General features: G+C 42.8%; 2 protein-coding genes across 3 annotated transcripts; both read left to right on the forward strand.

Annotated features, from left to right (window-relative positions):
• Nucleotides 1-385: 385 nt before the first annotated feature.
• Nucleotides 386-13,051, forward strand: hgsnat (heparan-alpha-glucosaminide N-acetyltransferase). Its single transcript, XM_036517414.1, has 18 exons — nt 386-468; nt 2,836-2,951; nt 3,580-3,716; nt 4,575-4,693; nt 5,112-5,181; nt 5,713-5,782; nt 6,202-6,305; nt 7,064-7,140; nt 7,235-7,265; nt 7,775-7,935; nt 8,218-8,333; nt 8,589-8,710; nt 9,298-9,424; nt 10,508-10,594; nt 10,825-10,902; nt 11,095-11,165; nt 11,722-11,834; nt 12,144-13,051. The coding sequence occupies exons 1-18, from the start codon at nt 456-458 to the stop codon at nt 12,323-12,325; spliced, it is 1,794 nt and encodes a 597-aa protein (XP_036373307.1). The 5' UTR covers nt 386-455; the 3' UTR covers nt 12,326-13,051.
• Nucleotides 13,052-14,433: 1,382 nt separating this feature from the next.
• pi4k2b (phosphatidylinositol 4-kinase type 2 beta) lies at nt 14,434-25,159 on the forward strand. Of its 2 annotated transcripts, none has more exons than XM_036516806.1 (10): nt 14,434-14,964; nt 18,909-19,108; nt 19,727-19,927; nt 20,167-20,298; nt 20,792-20,945; nt 21,740-21,804; nt 22,280-22,379; nt 22,965-23,098; nt 23,745-23,804; nt 24,475-25,159. In XM_036516806.1, the coding sequence occupies exons 1-10, from the start codon at nt 14,631-14,633 to the stop codon at nt 24,646-24,648; spliced, it is 1,554 nt and encodes a 517-aa protein (XP_036372699.1). In that variant the 5' UTR covers nt 14,434-14,630; the 3' UTR covers nt 24,649-25,159. The 2 variants fall into 2 exon arrangements, with proteins under 2 accessions (XP_036372699.1, XP_036372700.1); XM_036516807.1 differs by having other exon boundaries at nt 18,957-19,108.
• Nucleotides 25,160-25,640: the final 481 nt, after the last annotated feature.

Consider the following 25,640-nt stretch of genomic DNA (forward strand, 5'->3'; position numbering starts at 1 on the left):
TTTAGACTTATTTCTCCAATGTGCAGCAGAAAACCGCCGTTAACAGACGTGCTTAATGCGCAGCCGCGCAACCGTGTGAGCGCATGCGATAGGGCTTGTAAAGTGACAGATAAACATCGTGGTCATATCCCACTGAGGTAGTCCAACGGGAATTTTGGTCAATGTGGGACAAATTTTGCACAGTACTAGGTTCACTGTCGCCCACAATCAACTGTCATTTGACTTGTATGACTATTATGCAAGCGCTGACAACTGTCCGCGCTTTTCCTGTACGCCCACGTGGCCAGGGTGGGCGGTGTTTCTGCGTCATCAAACACATGACTGGCACACACAGTCATCCAAACAAGAGAACAGAGAGTGTGTTTTACATAGAGGGAGACCCACATGCCTGACGTAAATCTTATCGCCATCTAGCTTGGCGGTAATACAAATGCCGGAATTTGTAAGGCATTTATATGGAAGTGTACGGTAAGAAATTTTGAGCTCAATTGTCATTTTGTCAATGTATCATGTATGGGATTTCTGTTTCACTGAGTGAAATAAGTATTTAATGTAGGTGTTTACTGCCTATATTTTAATCCATTAAAATATGTAAATTTTATACGCTGTGTTCCTTGAATAAAGGCATATTGCATCAATATGTCAATATTACCAAAATGACCATTATAATACTACAACGACTGTTCCTGAATCCTTTGACCAATAGTATCGTTACATTTTTTGTGATGTTGGTTCATAACTTCTTAGGTTTACATTGCCATTCAGTTTCTTTTGCATTCACCGTTACTCTAGTTCCATCTTCTTCCCAAAGGCGCTTGATTCTAGCGGTAGGAAAACCTTCCTAACCCCTTGCTGGGGGTGGTAACTTGATCCGCTAAATCCGCCTGGACTGCAGGCAATGAAAAAATCGCACTAATGCGCCCAAAACTAGCTATTAATTGGTCACTCTGACCAATAGGCTAACAGATATTAATCGGGTTGTTACCACAGTGGTACTGTTTTTGACCAAGCTGTGAAATCCAGATGGGTAGTATAGTTATTATAATAATCCAGAGGGAAAGCTGGCTAGGATATGTTATAATCTGGACAGAGTAATATAGACCGATAAAATGAGACTTCCCGAAACGTTTCTAAATGAAAGCATCACGGAATTAATGTTCTAAAAGCCACACCACATATGGGTAGTCCGGAGGCTATACCTTGACAGTTTTCGCAATGTGTACCTTGCCTAGCTGTTTGATTGTACTTTGTCCCTCGTCTCTCGCCCTCGTATGTCAAAAACAGAAAGGAGGGGTCGGAAGTATTCGTCATGGGAAAAGAAAAACTAAATAAAAATCAGAAAGGTGCTAGTGCCAAAAGCGGGAGAGAGAGAGAAGACTTGAAAATGATACAATCAGGCAGGCAAACTGTGATTTTCACAACAGTGATTGCAGTACTTCTGGCTGTCTGTGTGGCACCACTCACAGCCAAAATCCCTCGTAAGTAATGTTATAGTTTGCTAGATAACTAGCAGCTAGCTAGCTAACTAGGTGTAGCCATGACAAAGTATCGCGTTCAAGTTCATAACAACAATAACAATAATAATAATAATAATTATTTTTTTTATTTAAAAAAACCATCTTAGCTATCACCTACATAAATAGAAACGATTGCTAGCAATCTAAAACCGCTAACTAACTAGCTAGCTAGCCAAGTAAACTACTGCAAGTATGAAAGCATTCTACTGAAACAATTGTTAGCTAGCTGACTAATTTCAGGTGGTACCCAACCATGCAAGCATTGGAGCACACAGCTAGCTCGATAATATTGTACAGTGTCATTAATATCACAGACTGTGTTAACAGTACTGGCACGTTTTGTAGTCTGTCCTGCTGTGTTGAATGGTGATAGCGTTACGGTTTCTATGTTGTCTGTAACCGGAGCTATATATTGCTTAGTTTTGGGAGCAAAACTAGTTCGATAACCTGAAGTCCATGTAAGGTAACTCCTCCCTGTAACTACTCCATTATTTTGATAATAGATGGACATTTTGCCCGGCTCCTTGAAACTTTTAATGTCCAGTTCTACTAAAGCATTTAAAGAAAATATAAATAATAACAGTATTTCGAATACATGTATATGTATATATCGTATATGCGTCCAGTGTCACATGGGTTAATTAAGCATGACTCTAAGTGTAATTGATTTATTTTAGCAAGTCAGTCACACCAACGTGACCAGCCCGGAATTACTGACATTTAACTAATAATTTAGGTACGTCATAACGCCGCTGATGGCTTTCAAGGAGCAGGCCGTTTCTGTGGTCAGTTATTGCTCAGTTTGAACTTCCCTCCTAACGAAGGCTTTGTAATAACGCAGAGGGAAGTGAGACGTGACCCTCTTTGGTGGAAGGATTAAGACATGTGACAGCTGTGTGCTCGGTGCGCTAACCCCAGCCTGGCTCACATGGCACAAAGGTGTTATTGTGATTCGGCGGCAGTGGAGGCAGCTGACTTCAGCTCCTGCTAGAGCTGACGCTGAACCTGAAAATCGACCTCGCAGTAAGTACCTAACTAACCGTGAAAGGAAAGCAGGTTAAATTGGACCATCTGAGAGACTCGTCCTCGCGTTGGGAACATCGAGACTGGAAGAAACACATGGATAATCAACGGAGGAAATGCAGAGAACTCTCATTTAGGTTTCTGGAATGTTAGGAAGTGTGCGGCCCACCTTGAAGTGCTTCTTATGAAAGGGGACCTGACGCTTGGAAAGGCGGCCGAAAAGGGAGTTACAGAACGGTGTAGTACGCACAGTGACTGTGTGCTTAGCAGGGCTGTGTGTCTGTCTTTTCTCCAGTTTCTCACCCGCACCGTAAGTCCGCACAGCTCAAGATGGACGAGGCCTCTCTGACCATCAACAATGAGTTGCGGACGGAGGTGGTCGTGTCTTGGTTGTCGGATCATTGCTATCAGGTAAAAGGAGATGCCCTGGGATGGTGGAGAAAGTCTCTGTATAGCTCTAGCTTGGATCCTCTTTAATTGGGTTTCAGAACTATAGTCACTTTGATTATTCAGGCTGGTAACCCAAGAAATTGTGAGGCTATTGTAGCAGTGCCATGGGGAATGTGTGTGAGTATTTATGTGGGGCAAACTGCTTTATTAAATTCAGCTAAGAGTTTGGCATGGCCCCCTGGGTGTGCTGCATTTTGGTGTATGGATTTATTAACTAACCATTTCACTTCTAGTTGTTGTGCATGAATTTCCTCAAAATGGTAACAAGATATAGCTGATGGAAAAGGCTAGAGTGTACAACTTTCTCAGAGTCCCTCTCTGTTTTGCAGAGATTAACATAAGGACTCAGAATCACGGGTTTATTTCCCCTTTATGCTATTTGACATGATAGTTCACTTCCCCGTGACACATTTTAATTTAACAGCCTATGTGCCAGCATTTGCACATACATTCAATGCCCCGAATATTTGGACACCAGTTTAACAATGGACTTTGTGAACTATTGTATATGGCCTTGCATTGAGCAATGTGTGATTCGAGCTGAGGTACTGTCCAGTAGCTGTAACACACCTATGTCCCTGTGGCACAGTGCCTGTTCCAGCCCCTTGGCGTGGTGCCAGCAGGCCCAGGACCTGGTGTTCCCAGCACCATGGACCTCACCGTCAACACTCAGCACGCAATGACCCTGCAGCTCAACAGCACCTTGACCAACCTGGAGCTCTGCAGGTGAGTGTGTGTGGAAAGGCTCACCTGCAGAGAGATTAAGATGCTACCAGAGGTAGTTCTTGGAGAGCAGAAATTCCACTGGACGCATTCCATGGACAAAGCATTTATAAATTGGTTGTGTGAAAATCACTGACTGACTGCTTCTGTCAACACACTCTCTCCTGTTTCTTTCCCTCAAGAGCTTATTGACTTCATCCAGATGTGTATATTTGTTGGTAACTGTTAAATATGCATTTAAAATTGTAATTCTGGGGCTAAATGCACATTGTATTTCAGAGGGTAGATTATGACATGGCAGCTTACAACTGCAAACTTTGTCTTTCTTTTAAGCTTTTAGGTTGGGAAGGCCAGCCTGTTGTGTGTCTGTGTTAGAGGTGCAGGGAATTAGTGGGGCATCACGTGATTGGCAAGGCCTCTCCTTTGTGATTTCTTCATCCCCTTTCCCATTGTTTAATTTCTTGTGACTAGAGAGCACAGGCTAATAGAGTTTAACCGAGGTTATGGTTTTTCTTTTCTGTAATTCAAACCATGAACAGTCATTGGCCTTTTTTTTTTTAAGTTAGGTTTACCTTTGTTACCTTTTGAACAATACAGCTTATCCTGCCAACTGGCAACAGTGTGGCGTAGCCTTAAGGAGCAGGGCTTATAACCCAAAGGCTGCAAGTTCACTTATTAGGTGGGCCACTGCTGCTGTACTCTTGAATTGTGTCAGTGAATATCCAGCTGTATAAATGGGTATGATGTGAAGCATAGCATGGATAACAGTGTTTGGTTAGCATTTCATATGAAATTAATGGCCTGTTGCACTGCCAAGTTCTTCTTCCTGTAATTCTTCTGTATTTATTTATTTATTTTTAGAGTTCAGTTCCACTTTGGAGAGCATGGGAACTATTCCTTGTGGGTGAAGAATTTGAATGACACCTCAGTGGTGAACTGCTCCATGGTCACGGACAAGGAGCCGATTAACAGCTACCTGCGTGAGTGTCTATAGAGATATTCTATACTCTGTATGTTATCCCAGTCCTCACTGTCCCTGTCTACTTTCTGTAGCTGACATCATCAACAGCCTATAACAGCAGAACATTCAAATGAACTATTTTCCCCACTGTAACATTTGTCTTCTTTGCAATTGAGATCTGTTGTAAAATCACTAAGGCCTAGAATCGCTAATCATAATACATGTCCTTTCATTTTGAGAAATGCAGCAGAGTGTCAGCACTTGCAAAGCTTGCATTCAGCTAGTTAAATGAATTCAGGAGAGTTAAATGAATAAAAGCTGTCATATAAGAACCCATCAAAAATTTAAAAGTGGCTTAAATCCATTGTTTAAAATTAAGGTCAAAGTGCATTGTTGTTTATGTTGTTTATGAAGCTTATGTTTCCCATCCTCTGCAGCCATCCTGGTTGCGTTCCTGGTGTATGCTGGATTATTTATTCTGGTTGCAGTTGGAAGCACCATAATGAGGTATAGTGCTTTTTTCTTTCCTGGATGATCTTCTCTTTTAAAAAGATTAAAACACAAAATCTGGATCTGGAACATGTTATGAAAAACCTCTGTGTGTAATCACCACTGCTCATAAATGTTAAGGAGGTTTGAAGAACTTGTTTCTGATATTTTAATGCATCAGTGTTTGTCTGCGACAATTTGTCCATGACAGTCGTGACTGGTGCATTGTGTTTCCACAGCATGGTCACACCACATCATTTGGGGGGCATGTTTGTGGGTTGGTCTGTGAGGTTACTGATGGACTTGTTATACTGGGAGAGTAGAAGCTGGCAAGAAAAACCACACAAATCTCACCAACATGGACGACTGCACAGACAGCAAAAAGTTGTGAGGGGTGATGCTGTAGACATATAGTGGAATTTAATGGAATATGGTGCATTCTTTAATAGGCAGCAAGAATGACCAGCTGTTGCTAAATTCATGGAAGTGCAGCTGGTGACCTCGGAAATGACAGAGAATACCAGCTTCATGTTTTTGTTTTGTTTCTAGGCTTGACGTTGTGAGGAACATTTTGTTTCGGCTGGGAAACTCCGTGGAGACGGAGAGACTCATCAATTCAGTACGTCACTGGGTTCCTCATTTCTTGCACTGTGATGGGTAGACTGCAATATCACTGTCTGCCCTTTAGCGGTAGACTGAGGGAAAATACCAAAGATTGTGCTGAGCTGGGCTTGAGGGGCAGTATAGATGCATTAGAGACAGGAGACATGAAGGAGAGTGGACAAGTCTAGCAGCTACTCGAGGAGGCTGCAGAACTGATTCGCTTCTCTAGGTGTTCCCTTCTCAAGTTGTGACTGAAAGTAGATGTAGAACGAACCTTAAAAGATTAATAGGCATAATGTTGCCCTCATTGCTCTCTACATGTCTTGGAAGCTTTAAGCTTGACAGTGCTCTGTGGTGCTGCTGCTTCATTTTCACTGCAGTCCTGTCTTGTCCTGGTGCCCCAGTCTCATCTCAGCTTTACCGTCTTTGTCATAGGAGCTGGGGCGTCCCAGCAGAACTGTAGAGTCGTCCTCCTCTGATTCGCCCATTCCCCCAACCACCACCAACAGCCGGCTACGGTCATTGGACACTTTCCGAGGGTACGTGCTCTGCCTTGCTTCTATATCCCCACCCCTGTAGAAGGGGACTCCCAATACACAAGCAGGCAGATGCTCCTTTTCCAAGTATACATGTCAGACTCAGTAAACAGACAGTGGGATTAATATATTGTACATATTGTGTGTATATATGTTAAAAAGATACATTTCCAGAACATCTTGTAGCTTGTCCCAAAGATTTCTGTGTATTGTCCATATACCCATCTATGTGTTTTGATCCAACTCATTTTGTGTGCATTAATATACTTTAGTTGTAGTATTTTATATTGTTTTTCTTAAAGCAGTCAGTTGTCCCAGGAAAATAATACCTTCTTGGGCTTACCCATCACAAATCTTACCTTCTTGGAACATTCTTGCAATCAGCTTTGCCCGGAAGGCATAGCAGTATTCCACACAGCAGAAAAATGTAAATTTGTACAAAACCGCAGAGCTGGGAAGAACTTACACAGCAGGAAGCTAACACAGCATTTTAGAGAGAGTTTTCAGGAGTATGCAAAGCACTGTTAAATAAACAACATCTCATGAATATTAATGGGAATAAAATCGCCTCTAAAGTACCTTTCTGTCACTTGAAGAATGTACTGCCAGTGTTCTGCTTTGTAAATTTTAGTGAAAGTTTCATATTCATTTGTGAATTATTGTGAATATTGTCTGGACATTCTGTATTGAAATATGTATGGCTTTGTGTATGGTCAAATGTATTGCATTTTCGGTACTTAAGCTTTGACTCTTCTCAACAGCCTCTCACTTGTGATCATGGTCTTTGTGAACTACGGTGGTGGGAGGTATTGGTTCTTCAAGCATGAAAGCTGGAATGGTAAGCCTTTGTTTCTCTCAGCACGTGAGAGACTATCATTTTTAGAGCAGTGCTATTGTAACATACATGTCTGTCCCTTTGTTTCCTCTCAAAGGACTGACGGTGGCCGACTTGGTCTTTCCCTGGTAAGCAGAAAAAAAGAAAAAATCACTTAAAGGTGATTTAGCACTAACAGTACTTGGATCAGAGCTCCGAAAAGATGTCAGTTAGCTTCAAGTACACAAAAACATTTGTCTTCAGTCATTCCATTCAATAGAAGTGAAGAGTTTATGAAAACAAAGAGAGTACTCTCAAACTCTCAAAAGACTGACTACTTCAATTATGCAAATTGAAAATTCTGTCAGCTTGAAGTATGCCGCACATCTTCCTCCACGATTTCAGGCAAGCAATTTACAGTAGATTCAGTCTGAAGCTGTAAAGGGGAATTATTGTGGAAAATCATAAATGCTGAGTGATGTAGTTTCAGTTCTTCTCCTTCCCTTTCTTCTCCTACCTTGTTAGCTAGCTGATTAGTTATTTGGCAGGTGGGTACTAGAGGGCACAGGTGCAGTGTGCAGACAGGACCTGATTAAGCAGGTGCGGCAGGTCTGTGGTGTCCCTGAGGTGAGCTGAGCTGAGCCGTGCTCTCCTGTAGGTTCGTGTTCATCATGGGGACCTCCATCTCCCTGTCGGTGAGCGGGGCCCTGCGGAGAGGGGTACCCCGCTGCCGTGTCTTCGGGAAGGTCCTGTGGAGGAGCCTGCAGCTGTTCCTCATCGGAGTGCTGATCATCAACCCCAACTACTGCCTGGGGCCCCGTGAGTACAGCACGGCCATGCACCTCACGCCATACCACTGCAGCCCCAGCACTCATCCTCACTGTAGTCACCAGTATGTTAGGAAATACCTGATCCAGTTGTATGTTTTTAATACGCTGCCTTACGTTAGGGTATATATAGAGATTGATCATGCTGGCTTTCTGTCTGCAAACATTATGGTACTGTGCACTAAATGTATGTGTGTATGTGCGTGTACACACGTGTATGTGATGCGTGGTGTGTGTGTGTGTGTGTGTGTGTGTGTGTGTGTTTTTTCCTCAGTGTCCTGGGACACCCTGCGTATTCCTGGGGTGCTGCAGCGTCTGGCCTTCACTTATCTGGCTGTGGCTGCTTTGGAACTTCTGGTGGCCAGGAACAGACTGGACAACATCCCCACAGTGAGTGCTTGGCCCATTATTGTTATCTTCATATTAAAGATTTTATGGAATTCTACGATGACACAGTAGTTGCTGAGTTCCTTGGTTGCTACCTCAACCTAAGGTAAGTACTTCATATTGTATTTGGCACTGATTTTAGTTACAAGGCAAAAAATATAAACATGGTTCACATTTATTAAACTGACCCTTCTAACATATATCCAGTAAGCAATGCCTGTGTAATCTGCAGTGGTCTTTCTGTCTTTTTTTTTCCAGGAGGTCTGGTGGTACTCAGTGCGTGATATCAAGCTGTACTGGCTTGCGTGGCTCTGTGTCATCGCCATGGAAACACTGTGGCTCTGTCTCACCTTCCTGCTTCCTGTCCCTGACTGCCCAACGTGAGTGTCGTTCACCCCGAAGAGGGGACCATGTGACCATGTGATGAAAAGGCCTTTTGTCAGGCAGTGTTTGCATTGTGTCATTGCAATATATGCTTAGCAGCCGTGTCTAGAGGCACTTGCACCTCTCTCAACTTTTTGCATCTGCAGACAAACTGTAACCAATATATACCCAGGGACCTTTACAGTATAGGGCTTTGAAAGTGATGTTAGCTGAGGATCCCAGATGGACAAATCATAGATGTAGACTTCAATGACGAGTGACAAAAACTGGAATTCAAATCTTTGAAGGAATGTAAGACCGTGATCTTTTATTTGTATGACTTATGTACTTACTGTTTTTTTTTTTTTTTGATATGCATTGACTTTGAAAGATGTTTAAATATGGCAATGCTGCCATCTTGGCCAGATCTGTAAGACGTTTTAGAAGTTATTGGAACATGGTTCCCATCAATTGCTCTCAAGCTTTGATAAGACTTATTTTTCTGATGGAGATGTTAATACAGACCCTGTTTGTTATCTAGAGCTATCTAGAGTGCTTAAGTTTGCCTTTTGTCCTCATTCGCTATGTCTTTCTCTCTCTTCAGTGGCTACTTGGGACCAGGGGGAATAGGAGACTTTGGACAGTACCCAAACTGCACGGGGGGAGCAGCTGGATACATTGACCGCTGGCTCTTAGGAGAGAACCATGTCTACCAGAACCCATCTTCACGGGTAGGTAAACCATGAGTGTAGTCACATGTAGACTGTCAGACATTGGAAACAAGCATATAGGACCCTGTCAGCATTGCTGTAGAACAGTGTCAAAGGTGTTTTTCTGCCAAAAATTCAAAATTCACTAATGTTATCTCACCTGAGTGTAGTAAATCTTGAGGGGTGGGGGAGTTTTTAGATTCTTTATTTTTTGTTCTCCAGTCCATGACTCTGTTGGGTACCACTTAATGGCTGCAAATGACTGACTGTCTATTGGGAAGGACTTGGTCCGAATTGAAGTCCCCAGTGTGACAGATGGGCGTGGCAATGATGCAATGATGTTGGAGTGGAAATTTCGTACCTCCATGAAGTTGGGGAAAAAATGTGAATATGCATACAGATAGTTGACATGTGGATTTGTGAGGAAATAATCTTGCAAGAAAAGTGGACTGGTAGACTGCTCAGGAATCAGCAGAATTAAAACAAATGATTTGTTTGGGGTCATTTCTCCATGCACAACCATTCATTTGCAAAAACAATTTAGCAACCCGAAAAACATCACAAAAAAAAAGTATCTAGGCAAAAGGTTATAATGAATTTTGAATTTTTGGTTGAGTATCACTTTAAAGACATTCCACGGGAGCATTATGTGCTCACTGGGTGGAGACAGAATGGTCAACGTGAATGTCTGCTGCACAGTATCCCAGAATGCTCCTTCCACAAAAGCGAAACACGATGACTAATACAATGTCCATAATGGGCCAGCTTTTTTCTTTTTTTCCCCCATCATTGTACTCATGCTTTTCAGCTTGGTCTTTTCAGTTAGCAGTTACCTCTTTCTATCAACTTTAATGAATTAACGTCTGAAAATGGCACAGAGAAAGCATCTGTTGGATCATTCTTTAGAGATTACTGGATATGTGAAGACTCTGATGGCCAGGTCCTCTGACCTATATGAGTGTGCACAATTGCAGCAGCTATCTCGACTACCTCTATTTGTTCTCGCTGTCATTAAATATTAGCAGGGAGCAGAATCAGTCTTTCCTGATCTAACACTCTTTCAGTATGTTCAAATACCACATGAACTTTTGTTCTTTCTTTAAGGTCATCTACCAGTCAAGATTACCTTATGACCCTGAGGGGGTGCTAGGCAGTATCAATTCAATAGTGATGGCTTTCTTAGGGCTACAGGTGAGTTCTTCATGGCATTACTGAGTCTGTGTATACATGCTGTTGCTTTACATTTTCATTTCTCTCTCTCTCTCTGTGTTTGAGGGTTGTACTCTAAACAGTACTGACCCAATGTAAACTTTAGTCTGCATGTTTCAATGCTTCAATCACTCCTAATAAATCGAGTTAACTGTCTGAAAAGGCCAGTGGGGGAATGCTTTGAACATCTTATTTGTACAATCTGTTTACAGGCTGGAAAGATTATTTTGCACTACAAAGACCTTCACTCAAAAATAATGACCAGATTTCTCATGTGGGGTTTTGCATTGGTAAGAGTGTGTGTTTTTTTCTATATTATCCCTCATGTTTTCCAATTTTACTGTCTGGTTTTGTGTTCATTCTCAAATGCTAATAATATCAACAGAAAATAATCTCATTAACACATTCATTACTTCTGTGTAACCAATGTAAACTGCAGTATCTAGATAAGGCAGTCTTCCACTGGCTTCTTTTTAACACAGGGAATCTTGTCCGCCATTCTGACCAAGTGCTCGAGAGAAGAAGGAGTCATACCTATTAATAAGAATCTATGGTAAAGTTGGCATCTACCTCTTTTTACATTAAGTAAATGAGTAAATGCATTGCATGACGTGCCATGGAAAGAAGGCACAGGTGAACGCTGTTGACCTTACCATTCCTTCGCAGACAAAGCTGGAGGGTAAGAGCCACATTAATTTGCACTTTACCAAGATTCCACTATGCTTTCCTCCAACACATTGCACTGGTAGAAAGCTGAAAGCTGCCTCCATAAGAGTCTCATGCTACATCTTCAGCTGGGTACCTGCTAAACTTGATGCTCGTATCTGAGGTACAGGTCACACGTAGTTGATAGGCATCCCAGGCTGGAGGGTCCATGATTGGTATCAATGGATCATGTAAGAACCTTTGATTTTGTGCATTCTTGGTATGCCCAGCAAAGCTCTTGCCCTCATGTTTCCCCTTCACACACACTATCATAGTCTTACAGTAGTAGCTGCATTTTTGTGCTGTATTATTTAGTATCCTTATTCGCTGCTGTTTTCACCCCTCAGTTGGTTTATACTTCAGGCCCTATAATGGAATTTCCCTGTTTCTTTGCTTTCCTTCAGGTCTCTGTCCTATGTGACCACACTCAGCTGCTTTGCCTTTGTGGTGTTAGTCCTCATATACTACTCAGTGGATGTGAAGAGGTGGTGGTCTGGTGCTCCTTTCTTTTACCCTGGTAAGAAGGGCTTGCATTATACTAGAGTATTTGTTATGGTCATTGTGTATATAGAAAATGGAAGCCATTTTACAGTTTGGAAAGGGGTGCTCTTGTGTGAAGGCATCGTGGGGAAGTAATGGTTAGAGAACTGAATTGAGGTAGCAGGTTCGAGTACCATATGGGGCAGATACTGTGTATAATGTAAGGGTTGCACCCTAGATAGGAGTGTAGGCAAATAAATGTGCAGTTATGCAACTTGCAAGAACTCTGCTATACTACCTGTTCTTTTTTCATGGGTATATATCAATATTGCACTTTGGGTTTCAGGAATGAACTCCATCCTGGTCTATGTCGGGCATGAGGTTTTCGAGGAGTATTTCCCCTTCCGGTGGAGAATGCACAACAGCCAGTCTCACGCCGAGCACCTCACCCAGAACCTGGTGGCCACGTCCATGTGGGTGGTCATCGCCTACGTGCTGTACAGGAAAAAGATCTTCTGGAAGATCTAGCCCTCCCCAGTGGAGGGTGACCTCAGAGACCCACCTGCCCAGCTGCTGGTCAAATAGACGGGGCAGGAACAAGCTGTCTGCTCCCGCCAAAATATAATACATAGCCAAAGACATACAAATCAGCCGGTGCCAATGCATTCAGAGTACAATCAGCAGTGTTGGAGTTATTACTGTGTACAGCAGTGAAACAGACCATTCTGTTAAACTGCCCTATATCTGAAAACCACAGGGAGTTCTGTTGTTGTTGTTCCAAAAGTATATACATTCAGTGTATCAGGGTCAGCTCTAGGACCCAGCTCAGCTCAAGCACGATGCCTTTGGTTCAGTTTACATCACGGTGATCGACACTTTCTGGGTTGTGTTCTGTAAGGGTCTGCTGTGCTCTGGCAAACTGGCTTTGGGAAAAGGATTGTGTGCCAGCGACAGAATCACGCCATGCTGCAGTGCCTTACTTTTTTTTGTGCCATAGAAAGAGTATAAGGCGAGCCTATGTCTACTGGAATTTTAAGTGCATTTTCAAAATATAATCTCTGTAGAAACTGACAGTATGTCCAACTGCAGGCTAAGTTGGCGCATGTTGAAAGTTTAGCCAGTGCTGTAACAACAGTACACTGTTAAACATCATCTTTCCAAACAGCTTTCCTGTTCAGCTCCTATGCTGATACTGTGTACATACAGTTTTCCCAAGGTGCAAAGTATGCAAGAGCTTTTTTTTTTTTTTTTTTTGCAGAGAAGACAACATGTTCCTGAACTTAACAAGCATTCCAACTGAATGTGTAGGGAAAATTTCTGTTTGAGGAAAATATATATTTGGTACACCCCAGTTTGAGCATGCCTACCGTCTCCTTTTAAATATATCCTTAGTCTTCCCGCCAAAAGGGGGTTAATTCCTCTAGGACGACCCTTTCAAACAAGAACAGCATGTACTGAACACTTGTAAGTCAGTGACATGGTTTGTATACACATATTTCTCTTTTTCAAAAGAAACAATATGAGAAGGTATGCTCAGTTTCCATGGCAGGAATTGTGTACAGTTACGATTGAAATTCTCGGGTTACGTTTTATCAGTGTCAATGTAAATAGCTTATGTCTTTTTATCACTGTTATAAGTGTTTTTGCATTGATCGGAATTACTGTGTGTCATCTTGTTGATCTATGTGTTGTATGAATTGGAACTTTGAACCTTTTGTGAAAAAATAAACCTTTTTTAATGTTGTTCAGTAATAAAACATACCATCATCAAACACGGTGTCCCGCAGTGAAAGATTATTTCCATCAGCTTACATATTGTCAAGCACACAAGTAGTTCCTTGCAAACTTCCATGGGTCTGTGTGTTGTGGCAGAAGACCAACAGGACAGGGAAGGTTAATGGACTGACATTTACTAAAGGCACCATGGCTGTGACATGGTCAAATATGACATGGCAGTCAGTATGCTATCCTAATGCATAAGCTACTTCACGGATGGGCAGTTGCAGTTTTTGTTAATTGCTATGATCAGTGTGCTTTACCACAGGTCTTCTTCACTTTGTAATTATTTTTGAATATGAAATTAGCTTGAAGTATTGGAAGAGCTTGGTCTGATCCTAAACGAGTATTTCACAACCTAGGCTGGTGCAGAACATACCTTAAGTACACCATTACACTCTTAGGCTTTCGTTATTAAATCTATCTGTAGAGTCCACATTGGTCAACAAGCAAAATTTTTGTTCTGTCGGTGTATTTTGTTGTTACGGTAAATGTGTGTATGATTGCATATACTGGTTAATATACATTGTGTGGTCCATTGTAAACTGTACTATAAAAAGGCATCGGTGGGTTTTCTTTAGATAGCTTCTTTCAGAATTTGTTAGATGTAGACGCAATCAAAAGTATCATGTAACTGGCCAGATGCATCCTCTTCTATCCAATGCACCGGGTGGATAATTCCTCTGGGTTTTACGTTCGCAGATCCAGCTTGTTATAAGGATGCACAGTTTGCTCGTTATTACGTTAGCGGAGGATCGATCCAAAGCAGGTCTGTCGTACACAGACTAATCGCTGACTGTCTCTTTAAATTCTTGCCAGGTAGGCTAGAATTGAGATGACATCGAGTACGCAGACTCAGTGAGAGGAGGAAGCTAGTATTTGGTGACGGGTAATGTGGATATGAAAACGAGTGAGAAAGGTTTCAGCTGGCTAACAAGAAAAAGCTGGCGAGGAACCTGAGAACAAAACAAGTCAATTGGTTGGAAACAATGGCGACGTGAACCTGAGAGAAGGCAGAGCATCAGAAAGCGCCGATTACAACGAACCGTCAGCCAAGATGATGGCAGAATGCGACCCAAACGAGAATGTGTCGGCGGCTGACATCGCAGGGTCAGAAGAAAAAGCCAACTTTCCCTCGCAGGAGTTTCCGTCTGTGCTTTTTGACAGGACTGGGGCCGATCAGACGCTCAAAATAAATCCGGGAGGCGCGGTTCGGGTTTCGGAATCAAGTGAAAGTGTTCTCACAGAGCTGGAAGCGGAGGGGTCCGGAGAAGAGGAACTCTTATTACCGGGACCGGCGGGCAACGTATCCCCAAGAGGAGGCAAAGAAAAGCGCACAAGACGAAACAGACTCAGCTCATCCTCAGATAAAGAGAGCTTCGCCTCGCCAGGTAGGTAAGGGGAAAAGAAAAGGAAATCGGATCTCTCAGCAGGTCATTAGCTGAATTATCCAGTTAATCAAATGATTAGCTAGTTAGCTTGCTTGCAGCCTTCATAAAATAAATGCATCACACAATGCTATACCTTAAATTAGGACACCTGCTAGTTAGCTTGCTAGGTGCCTATCCTTTCTAAATTACTTACAGCTTGCTAGCTTGCTGAATCGCGAATCATGTTGCATTTGTGTAAGCTCTTACTCTCAAACAGTTGACGTCGGTAGCTGGCGTGGTGTCTTACTGCATGGACAATGTACCGAAAATGTAGCTGTATCGGTCGGTGATATTATCTAATATAAGCTAGTTTTAGCTAGTTATCTTGATACCTTGTAATTGAATTCGCGAACGTGTAGGCAGTTGCATTGTGAACTTTAGCTACCATTCCACAACTCGGTGACGTGTCTGTGTTGCTAGATAGTAGCTAGATACTGGCTGTTAACTAATCAGTTCACAGTGTTCTAGTTCAGCATCATTTGTACTATGCCCCCTGTCCCATATTCAATATTAACTCGTTTAATAATTGCTGCCAGCTTGCCTTCTATGTTGATAGATTTTTAAAGAATTTTGGATAATACACATTGCATAATAATATTTGATGTTTCAGATATGTTGTGACATTTAAAAAAAAAAAATCATCATTAATGGAAATTGGACAGCTGTGTAGATAATAGGTACGTTCTCTCCATGGCAACTGCACTTTTTTTTTGCTTTAAACAGCGAAAATGGTTCGCGGCAAGCCTTTGTTGGAGGTGAACTGGAATGAGGCACTGATTTATTTTCATTCTGGTTAAATGGTTTTGCAAGCTAATTACTGAGGTGGAAGGTGTAGTGGCAGCAGATGGTCACAGCTCTGATCGCGTATGTCATCTGTGTCTCCATCTAAAGTGCGAGGAGGCGCTCACCTGTTCTGAGAAGCCGCTCATAATCGCATGCACTGACGCATTCGCAACTTGTGTGTCTATATTTAGCTTCTCATTTGAATGAAATGCCCCCGTTGGTTGTACAATTGATGTCAGGCTGATCAGAAATTGGAGTCTGTGTCATAATTTCTTGATAGAATTTGACAGTGGACACTTGTTATCCCTGGATTATTTAAACTTGCTGTGAGAGATGCCCTTGTCGAACTTTACACAAATCCCTTTTCAGACGCAGGCGAAACGATGTCATAACATGAACCAGTAGTCAAATAATGAGCATTGATCTGGTCTTTCCACATTGCGTGTTGGTGTACTAAACGTACACCATTTCTTATACTAATATAATTATTCGATGTGTGAGGAAGGTGGTAAAGCTGTAGCCACGTGGATTTAAATACTGCTCAATATGTTGAGAGTTCTCGAGGGAATCGTTGCTCTTGCCAGGAAGAATCAGTATGGTTTTCCTAGAATTATTAGAATGCAAAGTCACCTCTACATTAATGACTACAGGTTGTAGTTGTAGAGCAGGTTTTCCCTAGAGCATTTCAGAGGTCACTGCTCTCAGAAGAACATATGGGCATATTTGGACTTTGCTTTTCTCCTGTCGTAAAGGAAGGCTGGGATAGATTCCATGTTGTGAGCTTAAAATGAGCCAAAGCTCTTTTCAAATTGATTGAGAAGGAATGGAACTAACCATGTTCATTTAGGGCACAGGTAGCTGACAAAAAGATGACCCTTTTCCCTCAGCAAACAAAGCCTGGATAACATTGTTCTAAATAATGCTGGCTGCAATGACTGAGACAACAGGGAGTTGTCCTGTGTGTTTCATAACATGTTCCATAACAGTAATAATTAATAATGTTAATGATAATAAGAGAAATATTACGAGTAGTAGAGATAATAGTATTTGGTTGACAGATGCTCTTGTCCAGAACAACTTACAAGTCCACCATAAAGTACAGTACATAAAATACACTGTACAACAGCACATCAGAAAGTAAAAAACTGAATGAGTATCAACTGAAAGAAGGGAGCTAAAATATACTCATACAACAGAAACTGACACATAGTGCTCAACACTGTGTGCACCTTTAGTGCAAAATCCCCAGGCCTACATCATTAGAATTCAAGCACCAGCTCATTTTGTTGTTTTCTTGCACGCTGAAGACTGAATAAAATATTCGCCCTTGGTTTAGACAGTTTACTGGTTTGGCTGACCATTCCACAGTTGTACCAGCTCACTTAAGAAGGGAACGAAAGCTCTCTTGTGAAGCGAGTAAAGGATTACAGGAAGGGGAGATGCTCTTGAGTTAGAATGTAGAGTAAGTTAGAAGCATTGCAAAGTTTTTGAAATGTTGCTGTAAAATAGGCAAGTTGGACACCAGGCTTTAAACACACTGCCCTGCAAAGGTCTTTTCTGTCTCTGCTCTGCACTGGATTTAGCTCAGTGATAAATCAATAAACCAATGGGCCGCAGCCCCTAGGGCAGTGCTTACCGCTTGCAAATGGAGGGATTAGATGGATGTGTAATTTATTGCCCATGCAGTAGACTGCTTTGAGAAGCTTTCCTTTCCAGATCACCTTGGCAGAGGTCTGATAGCCAAGCAAACGTGTAATAATCGCTGTCATTGCTTGGGTTGTGTATTATTATTGTTGTTCAGCTCCAAGTTGCTGATTCTTTTTCGCTCACCTTTTGTTCGATGCTTTGTGGCGTGCCCTTTGCTGCAATCTCGTCCACTACAGTGGGGTGAGGAAAATTAGTGCCTGATAGTGGTTGAGCAGGCGGTTAATGACCTGACTGGTGTGAGCAGGAACATAATTGATTGCTCGTGAGCCTGGACATGCATAGGGGGACATTAACAGCTCAGCGTAGTCTGTCTTTCACCATGAGTTACTAGGAAGGCGTGCTCGCACTCCTGTTTCTGCAGCTGAGACTTTATTACAGGAAATAGGGAGGGGAGGGGGTTTGGGGGGAACTGCAGCATTGATCTGCCGTTCAAGATAGACCAGTTTTGTGGTTTGCCATTGGGTCCCGATAGTGCAGCTGCAGCATACCATGCCCGGCCTCGCTGGAGGCGGAGTCTTCTGCATCTGCTGTCAAAGGTTTCAGGTGAAACGGGCTGGTTTTCCGCACCGTGCCGCTGTTCTGCAATCAGTTCAAACGCTCTGGTGCAGGTGGTGCAGCCGCAGAGCTTCCACTTATCCGGAAGAGCGCAACTCAGCCAATGTTGCCTGTGCCCCTGTGGCCTTTGTTTCTTTGTCTGTCTGTTTGGCCCTGCTCAGTGCAGCTGTGATGTTTTTCAATGGCGGAACGGTCTTCTCTCACATTGGCGTCAAACCCGTTATGATTTCATAACGTTGCCGGCCACCGGGTCGAGCAGGAGTGAGCCGAGAAAGTGGCCACGTTGCAAATCATGCTGTGAATGGGTATTAATCTTTAATGTCCATCCTACCAGGCCTCTCTAACTAATGGGCCAGGCAACAGGGGTTGGGTTTCCAAGCGGTAGAAAGTTCACACAATGCACGCTGTCTATCGGATTCCCGCCGTCTGTTCTGTAAAGGAAGTGAAAGCGAGCCATTCTTGCCCGCTTACATAACTATCGCTGAAATCTGTGGTCTGAGCGCTGGGCTTGTTGGCTTCAGTCGTCTCCCTATCCTTTCCACAATAGCCGAGTGAGGCACCACTAATGAGAGACGCACTGCTCGGAGCATTGTCAGCTGACCGTCGTCTGCTCATGACTTGGAGGCGAAGTGATGAGTGATCACCTGATTCAATCCTCTGTTGCGCAGAGGGAATAAAAAAAGAAAACATAGCTTTGGTGCTCCCTCCCCCCCCCGTACATTTTGAATAGGAATAATTGTAGTGTAAAATTCAGCTCATGCCTGAGGCATCCTTCAGACATGGCTAAAAATGTGACCTCTCCTGGGAGTCCAGTGTGTAAGGTAGGCGGATATTGTTGATAAGGTTTCTGACTCTTTCAGAGCGCAGCGAAGCATTCGAACCCTCCCTGTCTGTGTTCCCGGCGACAGGCAGCGGCACCGGGGAGGTCAACCATTTTCCCGAAGATCCCGAGTTCGCCGAGATCGTCCAAAGAGCCGAGCAGGCCATCGAGAACGGCATTTTCCCGGAGAGGATCTCCCAGGGTTCCAGCGGCAGCTATTTCGTAAAGGATCCCAAAGGGGTGAGGAGAGATGCCAGCTTCGCAGGGCGTTTGTGCCCTTATAGCCGTCACTTGGTGCTCCATCCTTAACCCTTGCACTCCATTTCAGCTTGGTTGACATTGTGAAATGGTGGATCACAGAGCTACATGTACTCTACCGTTCATGAATGCAGAAATTGCTCATTCCTCCAGAGCTTTCTCTTGCCTTTGCTCTGCAGGGTCTCATGTGGCCAGGCCGTAATGTTATTTGCAGCAGCCCTGAGCCCTCCCCTCTTACTCTTCGGCTACATTTGTATTCTCAGTTTACCCGTAAAGGAAAATCAAACTGGTTGGAAAACTGAAATTTTTACATAATCGGGCGTCACGCTCAATAGTAATGGTTTCTTTCCCAGCGACACCTGCTCCCCTGGGAGTAGCGCCGTTTGACTGGCAAACCCACTGTGCTTGCCAGACCATATCCACTGCGCTGAGAGCCTGGTGTTTCTCAGCTCGTTAATGACCATTTCTCCCATTTCTGACATCTAAAAAGCAAATCGTGCTTACCGTTTTCATTCTGCTTATAAAAAGTGAGTTCATGCACAGATCTGTCACATATATTCATTTTTATGTTAATCTGCTCTTTTTTTTTTTTTTTTTTAGAAAATAATTGGGGTGTTTAAACCAAAATCTGAGGAGCCTTATGGACACCTTAACCCCAAATGGACCAAATATTTCCACAAAGTGTGCTGCCCGTGCTGTTTTGGGAGGGGCTGCCTGGTACCGAACCAGGGCTACCTCTCGGAAGCAGCAGCCTCACTCGTTGACCAAAAACTGGGGTTAGAGATTGTGCCCAAAACCAAGGTAAGTGTGGGATATGGGCTGCTGTAAAGTGCTGGAAATGTTAGATCTCCACACAGCTGATGGAAAGATCTTGAAATGGGAGCCCAGCGTTTTGGTAAAAAGATAATTGTGTTGGGTGGTATATAGGTGTAATAAAATCCTTTTCATATTCATTGAGATATTTTGTTCCCCTTGTGACAGCCGTTGGGCATGCAGTTCAGTTTATTTTATGAGGTGTTTTTAATTTGTTTCAATTCCAGGTGGTGTTTCTCGTCAGCGAAACGTTTCACTATAGTGCAATTGATCGTGCAAAATCAAGAGGAAAGAAGTACGCTTTAGAGAAAGTTCCCAAAGTGGGCAGAAGGTTTCACAGAGTGGGCTTGCCTCCTAAGGTAAGGCAATACTAGACAGCCATGTAATATGCCAGTGTCCCTCATCTGATGTCTCTTGTGTTCTCAATTGCCTGTCCTCAGGCACTTCCTTTATTTCCAGAGACAATCCCCCTAGATTCAGTTTCCTGACATAAACTAGTTTTATACCTTTTTGTGATGCATGTTTACCCTGTACTGCTTTGAATCATCTCCAGATTTCCTTTCCATTTCCGTTTATTTCATGCACAAACAAAAGAGCTCAACTGTACAAGCTCATAGCTTTCAGACAGAACAGCCTGTTTGCTATGAAAACGCTGTCGCTAAAGATATTGATATAAACTCCAGTGGCCATTATTGTGTAAGGTAACTAATAAACATATTATTTGATATTATAGAATGTTTATAGATTATATTTGCTGCACTTTTGTGCCAAAGTCACAGTGCTGATGTCCTTTTTCATTTAAGTGTGATCTTGAATCATGAATAAGGATAAGCGCCCCCCCCTTCTGTCTAGGTGGGCTCTTTTCAGCTCTTTGTAGAGGGCTACCATGAAGCAGACTTCTGGCTCAGGAAGTTTGAGGCAGACCCCCTCCCGGAGAACATGAGAAAGCAGCTGCAGTCGCAGTTCGAGAGACTGGTGGTGCTGGATTACGTCATCAGGAACACAGGTATGCACACATTGCATTTACCTCTAAAGCCCCTAACATCTATAAGCATGCCTGTTTGAGTTGCCAGTCTACATGTAGAATTATGCTGTGTGCACCTATATCATCCAGTTATTATGGATCTGTTCATTTGTGCTGAGCTGCTAATGGTAGAATTTGTTTAGAAGGAAGATGAGACCTAACTGAAAGGAAAATGACTTAAACAGTAGCATTTAGTTATTCTCTGAAGTGGTTTGAAATGATCTCTGTACTTCTAATGTATGCTACTAAACGGATGGACTTCAGTAGTATCTGTTATGTCCAGGGCAAGACTGGCAAGGTTACCAAAATCAAGCAACTTGAAAACATAGAATTTTTCAGGTGGCGTACTTCTTTCTTGATTACAAATGTTGTTCTAAAAAGCAGTATATAGGTACAGTTGTGATCAGATGGGTACCTAGAATGTGGTCATTTTGAAAGTAAAGAGTTCTGAAGATGTTTTAAACAGGTGACCTGGCTACTCATATCTTTTTTTTTTTTTTTTTTTTTTCGGCTTTGGTAGAAGGATTGACTCAAAACGTGGGAGAGAATGTGGACTGTTTTCAGTATCAGAAACCACGTCTCACTCAGAATGCTGCTTTAGTGCCTGCTTTTGACAATACACTGCAGTAGCTTAGGCACGCAAAATGTGTAATACAATAGAGATGTAATACGTTTTCTCCTGTGACCAACTCTGTTAAGCTCTGCTGGGCATATTGTGGCTGTCCCTGTCTCAGAATAAACAACAAAAAAAAAAAAATCTTTTGTTTTTCTCCCAGACCGAGGAAATGACAACTGGTTGATCAAGTACGAGAAGCCTGGTGACGCGGACGTCTCCGAGAAGGTGAAGCGCGAACCGATTTTTCCAGTTCATTTCAGCAGGCTGCCGGCATGCTTATAATGAGACACAGAGTTGGCTGGATATTAAAATTACCCAGAATCCAGGCTCTAGCGCTCCCTGGGTGAGGTATGCGTCAGACACGCCCAATCTGCTCTAAAAATAGAGAATAAAGTAGATACTTGCAGAAAGCGCATCAGAATTATCCTTTCATGAGCATCGAACAAAGCCCCCTGTTCAATAACACGCGGCGCAGCGCATCAATAGACGCGATCGCCCTTCAAGAGCTGTTTCAGTTTCCCGTTAAACACAAGGACAAACCTGCCCTTGTGTAGAGGACGTGCTAATAGAGCTGTCCTCTTTTACTGAAACCAGAAAAGGACTCGTCGGAATAGGATGTTGAAGGGACAGCATGTGGCCATTTTCTCTGCTGTGATCGTAAAAGCGAAAAGGAACTCATTTTTAACATTCTCTCCTGCAGGACACTGAATGGACTGTGAAAAAAGACTCCGCTATTAAAATAGCGGCAATAGACAATGGACTGGCTTTCCCGTTCAAGCACCCAGACGAGTGGAGAGCCTGTAAGCGTTCATTTAGTTCACTTCTAGTTCTCGCAGAACGCGGAACTGTTTTAGCTGTAAAGATGCATTACCTGTAGTCAAAGGCACCAAAACGACACTGTAAAGGTCAGCATTGTTCCTTCGAGGCATTGCTTGCAGCTCGCATTTCTATGCTTCGTTTAACCTTTTAACAGAAGACGGGTGGGGCTGTGGGATCCCTTAGCACTGCAACTGCATTCAGCAGGGTCCCCATTTTGTGGACTGCTGAAAAGGCAGGCTATTTTAGCTTACTCTCTCCCTTATTCTACCCATCATGCTTCGCATTGACTTTACTCTTTGAATCACATTACTGGAATTAATTATACTTTTTTTTGCTTTGTGTTTTGCTTTGGCTTTTGATTGGATCCCCTTAGCACAATCAACTTGACCGCCTGTTGTGGTCAGACCACTAAAACCTATCCCTGGGCTTAAGTGGAACGATACCAGCATACACAGGGGGATTGTAGGATCAGGGTTGAGAAACACTGATGGCGGTAATGGTGATGGATACAGTGTTCCTTTGTATGATTGGCCTAAATGCGTGTGGGGTGTGTCCTTCTCCCCCAGATCCGTTCCACTGGGCGTGGCTGCCCCAGGCCAAGGTCCCCTTCTCACAGGAGACGCGGGAGCTGGTGCTCTCCCGGATTTCGGACATGAACTTCGTGCAGGATCTCTGTGAAGACCTCTACGAGATGTTCAAGGTCAGTCCCCTCCCCCTCCAGAAAGCCTCATCATTTTCTTCCTCCTGTGACGGTGATGTAACCTCACATTTTCATCAGACTTGAATTAAACTGCTTGTTCTCTCCTGCATTAGAAAGGAATTTGAAAATTGTGTTTCTTAAAAAAAAAAAAAAAAGGCCTCCCATCCTTGAGATTTGCAGCTCTGACATGCCGGTGCATGCTGGAATGCTACACTCGTGATACTTTTAACCTTACCGTGATCAATACAGAAATCTAGTGCGGAGGTGTTCTACGCATGTCTGAACCAATCAATCTATTCGCTGTCTCTGAGTAATGAAAACGGTCCTGTTTCACACTTGTTTAATTTAACAGTGAGAAAGAAGAGTCCTTCTTTCCTGCTGACTGATAAGACCGGGTATGGCTCGGTAAACAGCTTGGTTTATCAGTGGCCGGAAGTCAGGCTTTATGTCATTCATTTTACAGTGCATGCTATACTGTGGAACACACATATAAGAGTAACACACACACCTACATCTACAGTATTTGGTTTCATAAATTTTATCAATTTTATTGATGGTTTTATTAATGATTTTACTGGTGGTTTTATTAATGTTTTAGTAACATTTTTGTCAAACTGTTTTGTTTTTTTTTCTGTTTGTTTCACAGACCGATAAAGGATTTGACAGGGCTACGTTTGAAAAACAGATGTCTGTAATGAGAGGACAGGTAAGTTCTTTTCTTTTTTTCCCCTGTTCTTGCTGTCTTTCAAAGTGTCTGAAATGTCAAAGCAAAATTGAGGTCAGTGTTGCGAATTGCGAAACCCTGGCACTAGCATCTCCTGAATTATCTTGGCTGTGCTTGTGTGTATATATAGCTTGTTAGAGCTGCTAAATGCTGGGGCAGAGTGAGTCATTTCCTGCACTTTCTTTTACGATGCATTATTGCATTTGAATGTTAGTTTATTTCAGGGAAACACATGATTAAAACAACTTTTGGCTACTGGAATCGAGGAGGAGTCAAGTTCTGCACTCATATTTCCAGAAGCCTCTTTAATTCATATATGCATGCTGTGAATGTCACCCTAGATTAGTGCATAAAATGCATAATAGTAAAAATAATGTGTCCTTTGGTCGCATAACCAAGTAGGTGATAGATGCAGGATATGAAAGGTCTGCCATTATAAAAGGATCATTGGCGGGACGTGTTGTATATTGGACATACCCAACATAAACCCAGCCTGGTATGCCTCAGTGATGTGGTCCTTATTGGCTATTACCAGAATGTTAAATTCATTTCAGGCTCCAATTACATTATCATTCAGCACCTAAATGTACACTGCTGAAAAGCCTTGCCAGAACACCCCTAAGAGGCCTTTGAATCCTTGGCCTCCCTGCAGATTCTGAACCTCACCCAGGCGTTGAAGGATGGCAAGAGCCCCATCCAGCTGGTGCAGATGCCCCGCGTGGTAGTGGAGCGCAGCAGCGGGGGCAGCCAGGGCCGGGTGGTGCAGCTGGGCAACGCCTTCACCCAGACATTCCACTGCAAGAGGCCCTTCTTCACCTCTTGGTAGAGGGGCTGGACGCTGGGAAAGAGTCTGGATTTTGGGGCCTAGCGGAACCGCTCCGGCCCAGCTCAAGACTGCTCACCTGTAAGGGCAGCACTTGGAATTAAAAGGGAGCCAATGTGTCAGGAAGACGGCGGAAGCTTCCAAACTGCCAAAACGTTTGAAAAAGAATGAAAGCTGTAGAAGGAATTAAACTTGAACATCAAGGAAAAACGGTTGAATGTAATTGCAAGTTTACAGTTTTTAAGTCTCTTCTGGACATTTCAGTGTAAAAGAATACTGCTGTTGACAATAGTATTTTTATACAATGAATGTATTTGCTGATTGACCTGTATTTAAATGCTAGCTGCAGTATACTGTACTCCTGGATCCAGGTACTGGAGAGGGAAGGGGAGCGCTTATCTGACTCCTTTTCTCGTGGCTTGGGAAGGATTGGCACACCCATTTGGACAACTTCAGTTCTCAACTCCCATATGCGTCTTGACCTTTTTATTCCTAAGAAAAAAATGATTGTATAAGTAGTTTGAAATGTATATTTAAAGTAATGACATTGAATAAATTTGGAATTGGTTTAATTTGAGCTTTTATTTTTATTTTGCAGGTGATACCAGAACATATTGCCTGTGCAGGTTCTTAATGTATTAATTTGGTATTTGATTACATTGTGGGAGGGAAATGAATCAAGTCGTGTTACCATTTGGATTGCAGTGATCATTCCGCACCCATTCACATGATGCCCACATTGTTCCGCCTTGGTTTCTGTTATATTCGCTAGTATTTATTGTGTAAATATTTGCTCGTATAAAAATATTATAAATCAGTTTAATGAACTGACATCTGCCAAGAGCTCGAGCAGTTATGTAATTACTCGGGCCCTAGTCTAATTATTAACTAAATTATGTCGTCCAAGTGTTCACAGTCCAAGGTAAACTGGTCACCAAATGTCAATATGGTGTACAGTTACAAACAAGGAGTTGTCACACAATTTGCCCGTGGCT

The sequence above is a fragment of the Megalops cyprinoides genome, chromosome 22, assembly GCF_013368585.1.
Source record: "Megalops cyprinoides isolate fMegCyp1 chromosome 22, fMegCyp1.pri, whole genome shotgun sequence".
NCBI classification, from domain to species: domain Eukaryota; kingdom Metazoa; phylum Chordata; class Actinopteri; order Elopiformes; family Megalopidae; genus Megalops; species Megalops cyprinoides.

Coding starts and splice junctions, on each gene's coding strand:
- hgsnat (XM_036517414.1), top strand. Junction 3,717..4,574: donor ACCAACCTGGAGCTCTGCAG/GTGAGTGTGTGT, acceptor ATTTATTTTTAG/AGTTCAGTTCCACTTTGGAG. Junction 5,182..5,712: donor GTTGGAAGCACCATAATGAG/GTATAGTGCTTT, acceptor TTTTGTTTCTAG/GCTTGACGTTGTGAGGAACA.
- pi4k2b (XM_036516806.1), top strand. CDS start 14,631: ATGATGGCAGAATGCGACCCAAACGAGAATGTGTCGGCGGCTGACATC. Junction 19,109..19,726: donor TCGTAAAGGATCCCAAAGGG/GTGAGGAGAGAT, acceptor TTTTTTTTTTAG/AAAATAATTGGGGTGTTTAA. Junction 23,099..23,744: donor ACCTCTACGAGATGTTCAAG/GTCAGTCCCCTC, acceptor TTTGTTTCACAG/ACCGATAAAGGATTTGACAG.